Raw genomic sequence first — 16,395 nt, forward strand, 5'->3', positions numbered from 1 at the left:
CCTTCCTTCTTTTTCTCTTTCTTTCTTTCTTTCTTTCTTTCTTTCTTTCTTTCTAATATAATTTATTGTCAAGGTGGCTAATATACAGTGCGTAAAGTGTGCTCTTGGTTTTTGGGGTAGATTCCCATGGTTTATCGCTTACGTACAACACCCAGTGCTCATCCCAACAAGTGCCCCCTCAGTGCCCATCACCCATTTTCCCCTCTCCCCCACTCCCCCATCAACCCCTCAGTTTGTTCTCTGTATTTAAGAGTCTCTGATGTCAACCCCTATTTTCAAAATGGCTCGTGTGCCTGACTCCTGCCTGAGCCTGTACCACAAGTTCTGCTTCGCAGAAAGGCCGGGACAACCTTACCAGGTAATCGGATTGGCTTCCACGGGGCAGAGTTTGGCACATAGGCATGCTTCGTGGCGGTGACGATCAGCTGACTGCCCAGCTTATACTGGAACTTGATGAAAGCGACGCCATCCGTGCCCGAGGTGCCAGAGGCAATGGAGACCTGGTTGGTGAAAATCTCGATGAGCGCATCTGGGACGGGCTGGTGGGTGCTGGCATCACTGACGTGGACTTTCAGTGTAACCTCTGGAATAAGGAAAAGGCAACAAAGAACAACTGCTATTTACCTGGGCCACCTCGACAACGATCCTGCCCTCGCTGGGGAGCATGGAAGGTGGGCTGCACTCGGAAAATCTAGATCGACATCCACAAGATGAGTCCTTGTAACCAGGGAACACTTTCTTGGTAGAGATCCTTTGTTACTTTCCATGATTTCCTCCCTCCCCGCCCCGCCAATGCAAGTCAAAGACTGCCTTCCTCTTTGCTCCTCCCTGCTCACACCAACAAATCACTGAGAGAAAAATCCTATCCCTTTAAGACATTGCGTGACAAACACAATAGTCTTTCTATCCTTCCCAGTGTTGCTGGCAAACAGGGCTCAAACAGGGCTGGGGCTGCTACAGAAGGACCCTGCGGTCTGAAAGAGCTGCACCCAGAGTCTTCAACAATCCTGCTGAACGTGGACGGGAGCCACCCAGGATCGCTGTGCTGGCGGGCAAGAAGACTAGACGGAAAAGCACTCCAAAGTGTCTTAAACAGGAGGGCCTGAAGAATGGGAAAGGAGAAACTTACAAGCAGAAAAAAAAAAGAAGTAAACATTTGAAAAGATAGAGGAACTTGAGTCAGCGACACTGGCAAACCCAGATCATGAACGGGGGGGGGGGGGGGGGGGGGGCGGGCGGGGGTATCCAGATCCAGACTCCCGTTAAAAGCCTAAAATGGAATGATTTTCATTCATTCATGCAAGAGAGGTTTGTTGAGCCGTGACTCTGTGCCTAGCACTGTGAGTAATTGTGCAAGTCACAGTGGTGAAGAAAAGTGAGTAGACAGGCAAGTGCTATGATGTGTGGTGCAGGCATGAAGGGGGGCACTGCTGGAACAGCATGTGCAAAGGCTCAGAGGCAAGATAAAAACCATGCTTTCTGGAGAAACACGAATAGCTTCTGCAAGATGACAGCGTGAGGGGCATGAGGCCCAGTAAGAGATAAGTTTGGAGAGGTGAGTAGGGGCCAGACCACTCAGGGCTTCAGAAGGGACGTAAAAGGCTCACTCTTGACCCCAAGGGCAATGAGAAGTTACAAAGGTTTTTAAACAGGGGAGCGGGAATTAAATTTGGTTTAGAAACATCAGGCTCTAGGTAAACGATGCACCGGGGAAGAGGCAGGACTGGAGACGGAGCGTGCAGTTAAGGGGCCTCTGTAATAACCCAGGAGGAGACGAGGTGGGCCGCATCGATTACAAGACACCAGCACAGTACTCCAGAACGATCAGAGGTGAATCCTGCTCCAGGGAACCCTTTATGCCTGGGTGTGTAAGGAGTGGCTGGTGCTCAGTGACATAAGTCCACTGACACACACACAGCCCCTCCCTGCCACACATTTTGAGCTGCCTCAGCCTGAAAGCCCTATTGAAGCCTTGGGATAAAGAGGTGGGGTCAAGGACGAGCAAGGACTCTCCGGGTGTGCAGGGAGGCTCATGAGTGCAGGACCACGGCAGCCGGGCTCAGTGGCCTACCGGACACCGAGGGGGAGGGAGTCGCTTCTGAGCTGGCCCTGTGGGAACTGCCCCCGGGGCATACACTCCAGAGCTCCACTGCAATTCCCCGTGCCAGGTTCGAATCTCAGCTCCACCCGGTTCTGGCCATGAGGCCCTGGGCAAGGTACTTCTCCTCACCAGGTCTGTTTCTTCCTCTGTAAAGTGGAGGTGACAGCAACACATATGTCAACACAGAGGTGGAAGCATTCAGCGTGACGCCGGACGGAGCAAGTGTAAACACAGCGGTTACCATTACGTTCTTCCCATCACTGTGCTTGAAAGCACTTGGTCACAGCGTCCAGTGGGGGCCGGGCCAGGGCACAGAGAAGGGAGCTGGAGGGGAGAAAGGGATAAAACGAAGTGCAGGGCTGAGGCATCCCTCTCAGGGGGTGATAACTTTACATCCAAAGCCCTACCTCCGCTGTGGCAACCAAACTGAGAAGAACGTCTTTTGGCTCAAGGACCTCTGCCTTGGTAGTTTGCCAAACAATCTTATGATACCAAAGCGACCTTCTGAATTCAGTTAATCACCATTTTTTTTCACGGAATAACTTAACATATTTCTTGACTAGATGACCACAAAGAACAGCTAGAGAATACTAGGCCTACGTATTAGAGATCTCTCAAGGGGTGCCTGGGTGGCTCAGTTGGCTAAGCATCCACCTTCAGCTCAGGTCACGATCTCACGGTTCCTGAGATCGAGCCCCGAATCGGACTCTGTGCTGATAGCTCAGAGCCTGGAGCCTGCTTCGGATTCTGTCTCTTTCTCTTTCTCTCTGCTCCTCCTCCGTTCCTGTTCTGTCTCTCCCTCAAACATAAACATTAAAAAAAGAAATCTCTGGAAACCTAGTAGACAGGAAAAGATAAATGCTACGGAAGCTGAACTTGGCTACTTGATCCAGGGAGAGAACTAATGTCCAAAGAGGGATAAAATCAACATCATGGAAAACCAGGATAGGACATCGCAAAATATGCTGGGTTAATCCCCTCCAATCTTAGCAGTTATCTGAATACAGGATGTTCGGGATATATGCCACACACGTGTTTTCTTATTTGACTCAACTCCTTAGGTCCCCAGGTGGCATGCGAAGTTATAATGTAAATTAACTCTGCTTTCATTAATACTCACAGAGCAGAAATCCCCCGGAACAGGGAGAGTGGAAGGGTGGCTTTGTAGGGCGGCAGTGACGATTTCTGCAACTTTATGGTCATGAAACATTTACTAACAATTGGGATTACAAGGTTTCTGCTCTCTCTTCACTGTTGGCTGCTTCGCAAGAGCAGATAAGAGTTGGACAAAGCTAACCAACTCTTGAATCAACAGAGGAGGGAGTTTTACTATAAACGACGTCTTCGATTCTACGATTGGAATTTCTTCCAATTTAGAGAAGCCTAGTTTATGTTCTGCAATTATCTACTTTGAAAGAGATCATTTAGTTGCTTCTTTTGGTGTGACAGGATGGGGAGAAATGTCAGTATGGTTGGGTGATTATTACAGACTACTGGGGTATCATTTTTCTAGAGTAACATCTGGAATTAGGTTATCCATTCAACAGCAAACAAAATTGTTCCCACCAACGGAGTGATCTTAGGGACTAGGTGAGGCACTGTTTCCTGAAACTATTCTCATTTTGCAAGTTAAAAGAAGACACTATAAAGGGCCCAAACCTAACTATGTATTAAGATGAACTCTGTTATCTTCGTCGGCCAGTGGGAACTTATGGATCCTGCCGAGCTACCTGAATACTAAACTGGAAGGCCTTTTGGGAGGGGTTGTATAAGATCAGGTGGGAAGGACACACAGGAAGCACCCAGGGAAAGGTGCAGGCAGGGGAGCAAATGCCCTGAGGTGAGAACGGCCTGGCTGCTGGAACCAAATAAAAACCAGCGTGGAGGGAAATGCTGGCGTGCAGCCAGCCACCTCCTAACACTGCACTGTCCGAGGCGGGGCCACCAGCCACACGTGGGCATCTAAATTCAAGTTTCAACGAACCCAAATAAAACTCAATCCGAAATTGAGCTGCTGGGTCACACCAGGCACATTTCAAGTACTCTCCGGCCCCAGGTGGGCTGGGGGATGCCACACTGGCTGGCACAGACAGAGCATTTCCAGCATCACAGATGGTTCTACCGGACGGTACTGATCATGCACTACAGTCTCAATCTGAGCAAAGACCTGAAGGCACCTGAATGGTTCGACGAAGAAAATATATATGAGTATGACTCTGGTGCAGCCCCTTGAATGCTCTTGGGTTTGACCTGCACTTGAAGCCCTTACAGTGACTTAAAAGGCTCTGTGTTCTCTATCCTGCCCCCCAAGATCTCCCAGCCCTCATTTCCTACGTGGCCCCCCCATTCAAGGAACAACAAGGAGGCTAGGGTTCTGGGAGCATGCTTTGTGCTGAATGTTTCTTTTTATTTAAAAAAAATTTTTTTTCAACGTTTTTTATTTATTTTTGGGACAGAGAGAGACAGACAGAGCATGAACGGGGGAGGGGCAGAGAGAGAGGGAGACACAGAATCGGTAACAGGCTCCAGGCTCCGAGCCATCAGCCCAGAGCCCGACGCGGGGCTCGAACTCACGGACCGCGAGATCGTGACCTGGCTGAAGTCGGACGCTCAACCGACTGCGCCACCCAGGCGCCCCTGTGCTGAATGTTTCTATGCTTGGTATACTCTTCCCCAACACCCTTCCGTGCATCTGGCTCCCTCACGTCCTCGTCAGCTTAATCTGGTTACATGTCACCTCGTGAACGAGGCCTTTACCGACCACCACTTATTTTTTCTAACTTTTAATATGGAAATTTTAGAACAATATAGAGAACAATATAGAAAAATATAATAGTATTGAGGAAACCCTCTGCACTGATAAAGTTTCGAACACCAACTTTCTACCATTCTTCTTATCTATTCTCCCAACTCAATTTTTTCCTTTCTTTTCTTTTTCTGCTCAAACATTCTGAAGCAGGGGTGTCTGGGTGGCTCAGTTGGTTAAGCGTCCAACTTTGGCTCAGGTCATGATCTCCTGGTTCACGCCTTTGAGCTCCACGTCAGGCTCTGCGCTGACAGCTCAGAGCCTGGAGCCTGCTTCAGATTCTGGGTCTCCCTCTTTCTCTGCCCCTCCCCTGCTCAGCCTCTCAAAAATAATAATAAAAAAAAAACATTAAAAACAAAAAACCAACATTCTGAAGCAAATCCCAGTTGCATTAGGTCACATTATTTCCCCATAAATATTTCAGTTTACCACAGATAAGGGCTTTAAAAGTAACCAAAATGCCATCATCATACCCAATTCACGTAACAACCTCTTTGTATCACCTTATACTCAGCAAATATTCAGGTTTCTCTGCTTGCCTCAAGCAATTTTTTTTTTAACAATTCCTACCTTTGTATCTAAATTTTTTTTCTTAACATTTATTTATTGCTGAGAGACAGAGACAGAGCATGAGCAGGGGAGGGGCAGAGAAGGAGGGAGACACAGAATCTGAAGCAGGCTCCAGGCTCTGAGCGGTCAGCACAGAGCCCGACGCTGGGCTCGAACCCACGAGCCTGGAGATCATGACCTGAGCCGAAGTTGGATGCTTAACCAACTGAGCCACCCAGGTGCCCCTCCTACCGTTCTATCTAAAACCCCGATCCCAACCCCACCCTGTGCTTCTGATACTGTCCTGCTTTGCTTTTTCTTTTATGCATGACACTCAGCAATTCTATCACGTTTCTATAACTTACGTGCTTATTAACTGCCTGACTCTTCCAGAATGCCAGCTTTGAGAGAGCTATGTTGTCTGTTTCTTCTCTTCTTGTCCAATCATGTGTTCCATGTCTGGCACACAGTAGGCAACCACTATGTATGCTGAATGAGTCACTAACACTGACAGGCATTTCCAGATATCATCTGGTACACGGACTAAATATCCCTGGTTTTTTGTTGTTGTTGTTGGCTGTTATTCCATTTATTTCCTAGTCACTACTGCTTTTTTTTTTTTAATTTTTTTTTCAACGTTTTTTATTTATTTTTGGGACAGAGAGAGACAGAGCATGAACGGGGGAGGGGCAGAGAGAGAGGGAGACACAGAATCGGAAACAGGCTCCAGGCTCCGAGCCATCAGCCCAGAGCCTGATGCGGGGCTCGAACTCACGGACCGCGAGATCGTGACCTGGCTGAAGTTGGACGCTTAACCGACTGTGCCACCCAGGTGCCCCTAGTCACTACTGCTTTAAACAGACACTACCGACATTCATTTGAAAAGCATTAATTCAGAGAGCTAATGCGCTGCAATAATCAGAAAATATTTACTGATCAGCAACTGTATGTGTAGCAGGTATTAGGCACTGTCAGAGATTAAAAATAGAAGAAAAAAGAGACGGCTTCTGTTTTTAAGAAGTTTAGAGTTTTGGGGGCTGTGGGGGAGGTCAGGCCAACCCACGTGCCAGAGAGCAAAAAGGACGAAGCTGGGTAAGGCAGAGGAAAAAATATAGCAAAGAAGAGACCAATAAGGTCTGGAGTTGACAAACAAAAACAGCGAGGACAGACCCAAAAGCTCTGTGGAGGCAGAGTGACGTAGGGGTGACAGGAGAGGACTTACGAGGGGGTGCCTGTGAGCGTTCTGTTAATTGGAACAGAGAACGCTGGCTGTGCAAAGTCCTGCACGAATACTGGCCCTGATGATTACGGTTTATCGAGTTCAATGAGGGATGCTTCTGGAAGAGACGAGAACTGAAGGGAGGCTGGCGGGATGCGTAGTGTGGGAAGACAAAGGCATCTTCTGAACAGCCTTCTCTACTTGACTATGTTCCCACATCACACATTCAGCCAAAGGCAGACGCCAGAAACTTGGTTTCCCAGCCTCCCCGGTGCTAAGGAGAGACACTTGGGCTCTGCTAATCTGATGTCCTCATGCTGGGTTCTGATTTAGAAGACAGCAACGTAAAAACGCAGGTGCTTTTTCTGGCCAGAGGAGGGTGCCTGTGGGTTGGGGCCAGCAGTGGAAGCCGCCCTGTCTCAGTGCAGGAGGGGGACAGGGCGTCCTGGGCTCAGTCTTGCCATCTGGCTTAGGCACTGTTCTGGCTGCCCAGCCTGGTCCTCCCAGAACTCCTGTGAGTTACCTACATGCTTTAATGATGTCTTGTCTAGTTAAACCAGCTAGAGTGGGTCGTGGTGCTTGCACTCCTCAAGTTCTGCACTATCCTAGCAGGACGCTGTACAGCTGAGGGCTATCTCCTTGGGACGCACCCGCTAGGGTCTCCTCCCACCCTCTGGCCCAACTTCTCAGTATCTGTGGTGGTTAATTTTATGTGTCTACCTCACTGGGCCATGGGGTGCCCAGGTATTTGGTCAGCAATATTCTGGGTGTTTCTGGGTGAGATTAACATTTAAATCAGACTGCGTAAAACAGATTTGCTTTCCTTCACATGAGTGGGCCTCACCCAATCAGTCGAAGGCCTGAATAGAACAAAAAGGCTGACCCTCCCCCAACTTCCTCCTACCTTTGGACTGGGACACTGGCTTTTCCTGCTTTCTGACTTGAACTGAAATACAGGTTTTTTTTTTTTTTTTTCTGCGCCTAAAGTCTGCCAGGCTTTGGACTGAAACCACCCCTTGGCTCTTCTGGGTCTCCAGCTTGCTGAATCATGCTGCAGATCCCGGGACTTGTCAGCCTCCATGAGTCAGTTCTGTATAATAAATCTCGTTCTACATAAACATACATCCTATTGATGCTGTCTCTCTGGAGAACCCTGACCAACATAATACCCATCCTGTGTTCCAATTCTGTCCGCTCGCGGTGGGCGGACCCCCGGAATGTGTGCTCAGGACTCTCCTCGCTACATATTCTTACTCAGCAATTTATTTCAGGATCAGGAATTCAGTCACCACCTCTGGAGCATTCTTCTCAAAATTTCATCGGTCAGTGAAAGAATCAAGAAGGAAGCAACAAGCACTCGGGCATTCTCCCTCCGCCATGATTCAGAGCTCCTTTGCTCTTGGCAAATGTGCAGTTTGGCTCTGTGGGCACAAGCCAGTCCATTTGAAGTAGAACAGAGAGCATCTGCTTTGTGGGTAGAAAATGAAACATTATCTTTTAGTCATTTCCTTTCTTCTGCCACAGATTTAGAACTAAATGCAACAAGCCTGTTTCAAATTGTTGGCCTCAGAGAAGCCACCAGTTAAGTGGCGAGTGCAGAGCAAACGTATCTGAACGGAGGCAGAGGAAGGGAACGTATCTGGAGGCAGAGGAAGGGAAGACGGTCACATTTCGCAGAGGGACAGAGGGAACCCCCATCAGTTTTATTACCATGCTGCCCACAAACACCGAGGGGCCTTGTTTTTCTCTCTCCTCCTTCTTCTTCAAATACTTTATACCCCGAGTTATTTCCCTACAAACGACAGAACACATTTATTTTATAATCTCTCACCCAAACTCCAAAGCCAACATCTCAACATCTCTCTTACGGTCATGTGCTAACGCGGACTGCTCCAGATTGCAAAGCCCTTTGGGTTTTCGCTGGGGACGGGGCTGGGAGGCTGCTTTCACCTGCTCTCTGAAACGGCCTCTGTGATGTAACCCAACAAACTCTGGCTTCATCTGGGCCGGGAAAGTGGAGTGTGGGGACGCCGTCTTTTGTTTTGTTTTTGTTTCTGTGAAGTTTTTGGCTCCCTCTGGCTGTTCTTCATTCCCTTTCATATCCCCTCAAATTAGTCTTTATTCTGGGATTTTAATTTTTTCTTTCCTTTTGGGTTTTAGAGCTGTTGGTTTCCACGGCAACCCCCAGCCGGTTGGGAACACAGAGTTTGCCAGGCTGGCCTTGGGGCCCTGCAGACAGGAGTCCTTTTCCACTGGCAGACCAAGCAAGGGTTTCCCTCCCAAGTTGCCTGGAGCTCCTGTGGCTGCTTCACGCCGGGCCAAGCGGTGGGAGAATCCTCTCATTCGCCTCCGGCACTATGATTAGATTTAACCCAAATTTAGGGGGAGTTCATGGTTTTTCATGTCTCACGTAAAACAGTAAGACATGACTCGATCATTTGAAAACAGTTTCCAAATGGGATGCTAGTTTTTTTGTTTTTTTAAAATTTTTTTTTTAACCTTTATTTATTTTTGAGACAGAGAGAGACAGAGCATGAACAGGGAGGGTCAGAGAGAGGGAAACACAGAATCCGAAACAGGCTCCAGGCTCTGAGCTGTCAGCACAGAGCCCGATGCGGGGCTCGAACTCACGGACCGCGAGATCATGACCTGAGCCGAAGTCGGCCGCTTAACCGTCTGAGCCACCCAGGCGCCCCGGATGCCAGTTTTAAAATGTTACCGGACCTCTGCTCTAAGAGATTCTGCCCCATGTTACTCGTACTGACATTTTTACGGTATTGGTAGAGTCGCAGAGTTTCCCTGCCTTTATGCAGCTATTTACAGGCATGTCCTAAGGCACTGCGCATGCTGAGAGGCAATTATCTACTTTATTTCTTTCATAATTACGAAAGGTGTATTTTACTTTGTAATCAGGCAAAATTAGAATGCGCTTTGTGCGAGCGTTACACTAGAGTTTTCTTGTGTTTTCTCCAGGTTCACATAGTGCATATGCACCTTATCATTCAGTTTTATTTGCTCTCAAAATTTAATTAATCATGCCCTTCAAGCAAATTATATACGTATGTTTTAGAGATCTATATGTTATACTATTTATTGTATAACATATCCTATATAACCTATATATTAACATATACTATATTAGTTATACACAATTATGTTAACATACGCATTGCGTTATATATAAATAACATGTTATACATTACTTATAACATATAGGTCAATAAACATCTGCTACAACTGTTCAATTTTAGCTGCACTTCAAACATTTGGTAAATCTCGTGTGTGCTTAGTTATAAAAGTAATGTTCAGTTTGGTGTTCTTCTGCAAAGACCAACATTTCTGTCTTCAGGAGGAGAAAGGACAATGTAGGTATACTCGAGAGGGACAAATCCGCTGGGCCCTAGTCCCTCCTGGTCCACCTGCCAGCAGCCATTCTGTACTTAAGACACCTGTGGCTCTGGTCGATGCTATCGGGAGTGCCCTGAAACCTCTCTATTAATCTGTGGTCACAATATCTGACAGCCACCCCCACTTTGGGAGGTTTTCCTTGTAAATGTGTCCCTTGATTTTCAGTGGAGGATTACAATCTCTGTATTTCCATTTGAATCTCTATTCACTTGAAAAAGCATATGAGAGGTAAGTTTGCTGCTGCAGACCCTGGGAAGTCAGAATCCCATTTTGGGCCTTTTTCTGTCTTATGATCTCTGGATCGTAACTGGCTCGTCTCTGAACTTCGTGAAAGGACAGCTACATGGTAGACTGAACAGTTACAGCTTCCCTTTGGAATAGAGAGAGATCTCCGCAGGCATCCAATGGGTACTGTTTACATGAGCGGCTGCCTACCTCTGCAGGCGTGTGCTTTGAGTTTATTTCTCATCACAGTCTTGACAGGCTCTGCATACAGCACGTTCTCTCACCTCCCCCCAACACTTGTCTGTCCCTCTCACTTATGTTACTTGTGTCTTGGCAAAGCTGTCAAGGGCCATAAATCAGCGGATTGCTCCCCACCCCAAAAGAAATATGCATGAGGGCCAAACCTACGATCATCCCATTAACAACACCTTCTACCCAACCTCACCAAGTTGCTGAGAATGTTGACATACACAATAAACATTCACAAAGAAGCTATGATATAGAGAATACTGATGTATACATGCATGACATTGACTTTTCGCCCCACCTGAAACACTCTGTAATGGAAGTAGAAAATGTAATCCTCAAATACCAACAACCTACTGCAACATACTGGATAAGGATCCTGTTAAGTCTATCCATTTAGTGATAAGTTAAATGGCAGAAGCAATTCTCTGTTATTGTACCTGGGACAAAACGAAGCTTTCTGGGGCTGGTTCCATATGTGGATTATGCTATGAAAGCAACCATAAAGTGAGTACGTTCCTGCAACTAATCAAAAGGTTATTTGGGTAAACATCCCAGGATAATCCGGAAACTATTGCTGGATTGACCTGATTCAACTGAACAATTTACGTCACAACCAACTATTCTCAAGCAAAATCATTTCAGAATTTTTCTATGATCCCGCCTAAACAAGTAACCTGACAATAGCCTAAGCTGACACAGTCCCAGTCCTCATATGTGGTAACAGGAATCACTGAGATGTAGCTTTAAAGTACTATGTGAAGGCAGGATTAGTTATCCTGGGGGAGAATTCTCCAAAAAAATTCACGCCAGTTTAAAATGAGAGATGTTTCGACTGTTCAGAAGAAATATGGATTGAAGCAGTTACTGAACATCAAAATGGCGTTAAATATAGCTTTAAAAAACGCTGTGGGTCCAACTCTAGAGATCTTTTCCATAGACATCAGTGCCATGTAAAAACCTAACAATAGCCTCATTTTAGTTAGATACGGGAAAGCATGTGATGACTCTCACATGGAAATGTAAATATGGTAAATGCACGTATAAGGGCACAAAGCATCCTTCCGAACTGAATGAGAGAATTACGACGATGTGACACGGTGGTTAACAGGAGGACCCACCAAGTGTTGGTAAAGAAATCACTGTAAGAAACCACTGTAAGAGGCTTCCGTTCTGTTAGTGTTTTAAAAATTTCACAAAGGCACAAAGTCCCCTCGGGAGAGTTTGGAAGAATCTGCGAACTGTGAAGTTAATGAGCAATATTAAGCATGTCTATAAAATTAACATACACACCTTAGCCAAGCTTTAAAGATCTGCTGGAAGATGCTAGTGGATGGTTGCCAAGGGAACCTGGTGGAGGAAAAACCGTGTGTGTGTGTGTGTGTGTGTGTGTGTGTGTGTGTGTGTGTTTCCAGATCTCCTTTTATCTATGGATACACATTTTTCATACTTTTTGTCTAGGGCTAGGTCACGGGCAACAGGACATGACATTTATTTTGAATAAAGAAGCCTACAGATGTTTATTGTTAAAAAAAATTTTCTTTTAGCAAGTCATTTCTTTCTCTAGGCAAAGAACAGCCAGAAAGTGCTAAGTGGGAGCTAGTAGTGAGGAAGCAGAGTCATTACTTTAAAAAAAATTTTTTTTAATGTTTATTTTTGAGAGAGAGACAGAGCATGAGCGAGGGAGGGGCAGAGAGAGAGACACACACAGAATGTGAAGCAGGTTCCAGGCTCTGAGCTGTCAGCGCAGAGCCTGATGCAGGGCTCACGCCCACAAACCATGAGATCATGACCTGAGCTGAAGCCGGATGCTTAACCGACTGAGCCACCCAGGCGCCCCTAATTACTTTTAGAACTGAAAAAAATAAAGGGCAAAATATGGAAGCTGAAGTGACTTCTGGAAGGCTGTGAATAGCCCAAGTGTGTGAGTCTCTCTGGCACTTGAACTTTTATGAAAGAAAGATAAAGGTCCTTGAAGCAGCTGAGTTTAGTCAACGCAGTGATTAAATTACACATGTGTGCTTATCTTTCCGAGGAAATGGAGATAGTTAACACGCTACAGTGAACCTATTATTAAAATGTTCTTTTCTGTTTCAGAACGAAGCTTAAATATCTTAGGGCACTTGAAGGTCCTTGATACGAAAGTCCCCAGAACTAGTACGGAATGTGTACACAATGCAGGTCTCATGGCCCCGGCGACCAGGGCTGCCTTCAGCCTCCTTGAGCTCCATCTCTTCATTCATAAAGCAGGGATGCCAAATGCCTTGAAGACTTGTGGGATTCCCTGAAGGACCAGCGGTGATGTCCATAAGGCAGCTGCAAGCACGAGGTTATTCCTTGCTTTCCTGTCCAATTCCTCTAAGTTTATCTGGTGAAACAAAATCTCAATGCCTCCCCATCCTCCACCTCTAAACGTCTCTCAAGGAAAGAGAAATAAAAAAGGGAAGATAGCGTGCTCTTCAGAGCACAGGGCTGAGGACTCTGATGACCTGGAAGATTCTCATCTCCCTACTTATTCCTTAATGCTCTTAATTAGTTTTCTCATCTGTAATAAAGGAGGTTACACTGCCCCCCTACCATGATCAGCTCATGGAGCCATAGTGAGGAAGTAAAGGGCTTAGTATTTAACACAGCACAGTGTGGGGTTTAATAACTGTTTGCTACTTTGGTGATTGTTCCCCAACATCTAACTCTTTTTTTTTTTTTTAAGTTTTATTTATTTATTTTGAGAGAGGCAGAGATAGCACACAAGCAGGGGAAGGGCAGAGAGAGAGGGAGAGAGGGAATTCCAAGCAGGCTCTGCACTGTCCGTGTGGAGCCCGATGCAAGGCTGGAATTCATGAACCATGAGATCATGACCTGAGCTGAAAACAGGAGTTGGGTGCTTCACCAACTGAGCCACTCCGGGGCCCCCAACACCCAACTCTTAAATGAGGATCATCAACATCTTTAGACAGTTGACAAAAGACTTCCTGAGAAGGTTCATGGAAGATTCTTCCTCCTCTTTCACACCCATCCCCAACAAGTCCCAAGGACACAAGGAACTGTCACTGATAGGAGAGAGCTCTACATGGGTCTCTTGTATTTCTGAACATCTTATAAGACACAAAATATTCTACTCTTTGTTCTGAACTATCTCCTCAAGGATGCTTAGTGAACAGCCATGCAAGATAGACGTGTCTCCCTCTAAGCAAATGCAAGCAGGCTCTTTAGGTTCCCTAAGCTTCTGTAATGCAACCCACTGCGTGTGGTATCATCTGGTCCTCTCTGCACTGCCCTATGGGAGACAGGGCTCGGGAAACTTGGGCAAGAACACTGATCCTCTGGCTGTTGCGGCCGCTGTGAGTAATAAATAGTCCTTCATCTCTGACCCACAAGTATTGTGTCTTCTACCTGGATCTATTAAGCCACGGGAGGCTGCCTTATTAGCTTACAAGTAAGGCAGAATACAGACTCTTTGCAGTTCTGGACAGTCTCTCAGGAGCCCAAGGAAGTCCGGGATTTGGGAAGGCACTGAGGCAGGAAAGGAATGTGTGAGTTCCCCAGGAGAATCAGAGGAAAAAACAAGAGACAAGACAGTCCCAAGTTTTGGGTAATGCCTTTTGGCTTATGAAGGTTCTTTAACATGTGAAAATGTACATTTGCTTAGTGAAATACTATTTCTGCTTATCACGTGTTTGAATAAATTCTGTACTAATGAGACAGCACCATGCGCTGTGTTCACTCCTACATATTACAGAAACTTATCATGTTCATGTTCTGATCAACACCAATATTTATGAAATCCAATTTACAGGGGTTGTCTAAGAACTTTTAAACTTTTCACAGCCAACTTAAATTTCCTGCTTCATCTGACAGTGGGAGGGGGGCTGGAGGGTGGGGTGGCATGGGACTGTTCAGAACAACAAAGTACTGGTCCTTGTGATTTTTTTCCACAGTAAGAACCAACATTTTCCACCCAGTTTAAGTTTATAGAATCATTCTTAATTTGTGCCAAGTGGATTAACATTTCACTTTCTAGCCTTCATAGCTCATATACTGGCATCAATGTCAATAAAGGGATTTTATTTTCCACTCTTGCCTTGAAAAAGTAAGAGTTCCACACTCTTCTTCATTGCCAGCTCAACTACGAATTCTGCAATATAAAATGGAGATTTATTTTTTCCAAGCGTCAGTACAGAAGGTCTGCCATATTTTGTCTTATACTTGGAAGTCGATGCCATTATTAGCTCTCCTTCACAAAGGCAATATTAAATGTCACCTGTCAAATTGGTCACACACGTATATTCACTGAATAATCACTTGGCTCAGATCAAGAATTCAGAAGTTACTGGAGTGGCAGGGCCAAAGATGATATCTCCCCAAGAGAGCCCATTGGCCAAAGGAGTTAGGAATACAGGCAGGAAAGTCCACGTATGAAGGAGGTTAGAACTTCAGGGTGGCCCACTGCCGGCCGGCCTTCCCTGCCCATTAGCCAGGGACGGTGTTTTGGCTAGTGCACCTCCCCACTGGGAATCTGGACTGAAAGATCTTGGGGATGGGGAAGAAGCAGCAGGAAGTGTCAGAGGCTTCATTCCCACAAAGAAGAAACAGAGGGCTCTCGGCTGTGCTGTAATCTTTAATGCTCCACTTTCCAGAGGAGAATTGAGGTTCTCATGCAAGGTTCCATGGCTAGCGTGTAACTGAGATGGGGCTGCAAGGATGAGTAGGTATATTAACCTTTGACATTTTTTTAAAGTTTATTTATTTTGAGATAGAGACAGCATGAGTGGGGGGCGGGGGCGCAGAGAGAGAGGGAGAGAGAGAGAATCCCAAGCAGGCTCCCGGCTGCCAGCGCAGAGCCCGACGGCGGGACTTGAACTCATGAAACCCTGAGATCATGACCTGAGCCGATACCAAGAGTCAGATGCTTAATGGACTGAGCCACCCAGGTGCCCCAGGCTTTGACATTTTAATTAAGGTTTTGCTGGTCCAGCAGGGCCTACCTGTCCCAGGGCTAGCTAATTCCTAGAGAGAGAAAACTACTGTCTGTGAGCACTGGCTCATGAGCACGCCTTCATATGTAAATGAACCCATCCAGAGCTCACATCCCCAGCCACCTCCTTTATGGGGCTCTCACATTTCAGGTCACTGTCCACCTGCCCTAGTGACCTCATGGCCAGATACCAAACGACTAGAGAGAGCCAATCTGCCCTGAGCCCACTGATGTTACTTAAACTAGCCTATCCTGGCCCTGCCCTTTCTGCTTCCTCTGCCTTATCCATTCTTTTCCAAGAAAACCACAGAAAGGCTCTTGTCCACATTTCCCCTCACTCTCTCTGAGTGCTGACCCCCTGTGAACCCCAACAATGCCAAGCCATGCCCCTTCCTCCTGGGGATGTGAAGATAACACAAATTCTCTTTTCTTTTAGAGAGAGAGAGAGTGAGTGCACAAGCAGGGGAGAGGGGCAGAGAGAGAGAGAGAGAGAGAGAGAGAGAGAGAGAGAATCTAAAGCAGGCTCCAGGCTGTCAGCACAGAACCTGACGGGCTCGAACTCACGAGTCATGAGATCATGACCTGAGCCGAAGTCGGACACTCAACTGACTGAGCCACCCAGATGCCCCTGTTTTTCTGGCTGCAGACAAGCCATGAACAGAGTGGTAGTATAGAACTAGTTATGCTAGAACAAGTTACACTTGCCAGGAGGAAGAACTTTGTAGAAGTCTCGGCTACATGAAAAAACAGTACGTTCCTGATCACAGTACAAATTTAAGTGGTGAGAGGAGACACTGACTTGTCAGGAAGGCGGGACACAGGACTCCGTATTGGTCCGGATGAAGCTCTACATTACCTCCCAGACC

General features: G+C 46.5%; 1 protein-coding gene across 1 annotated transcript in view; it reads right to left on the reverse strand.

The window, feature by feature from the left end:
- FAM171A1 (family with sequence similarity 171 member A1) overlaps positions 1 to 16,395 on the reverse strand; it is a 134,860-nt gene that overhangs the window by 62,010 nt on the left and 56,455 nt on the right. Inside the window, exon 2 of the mRNA XM_060659252.3 lies at positions 356 to 583. Within this exon, the coding sequence (XP_060515235.2) occupies positions 356 to 583 (228 nt within the window). The remainder of the gene's footprint in view (positions 1 to 355; positions 584 to 16,395) is intronic.

This window comes from Panthera onca, chromosome B4 (assembly GCF_046562875.1).
Source record: "Panthera onca isolate mPanOnc1 chromosome B4, mPanOnc1 haplotype 2, whole genome shotgun sequence".
NCBI classification, from domain to species: Eukaryota; Metazoa; Chordata; class Mammalia; order Carnivora; family Felidae; genus Panthera; species Panthera onca.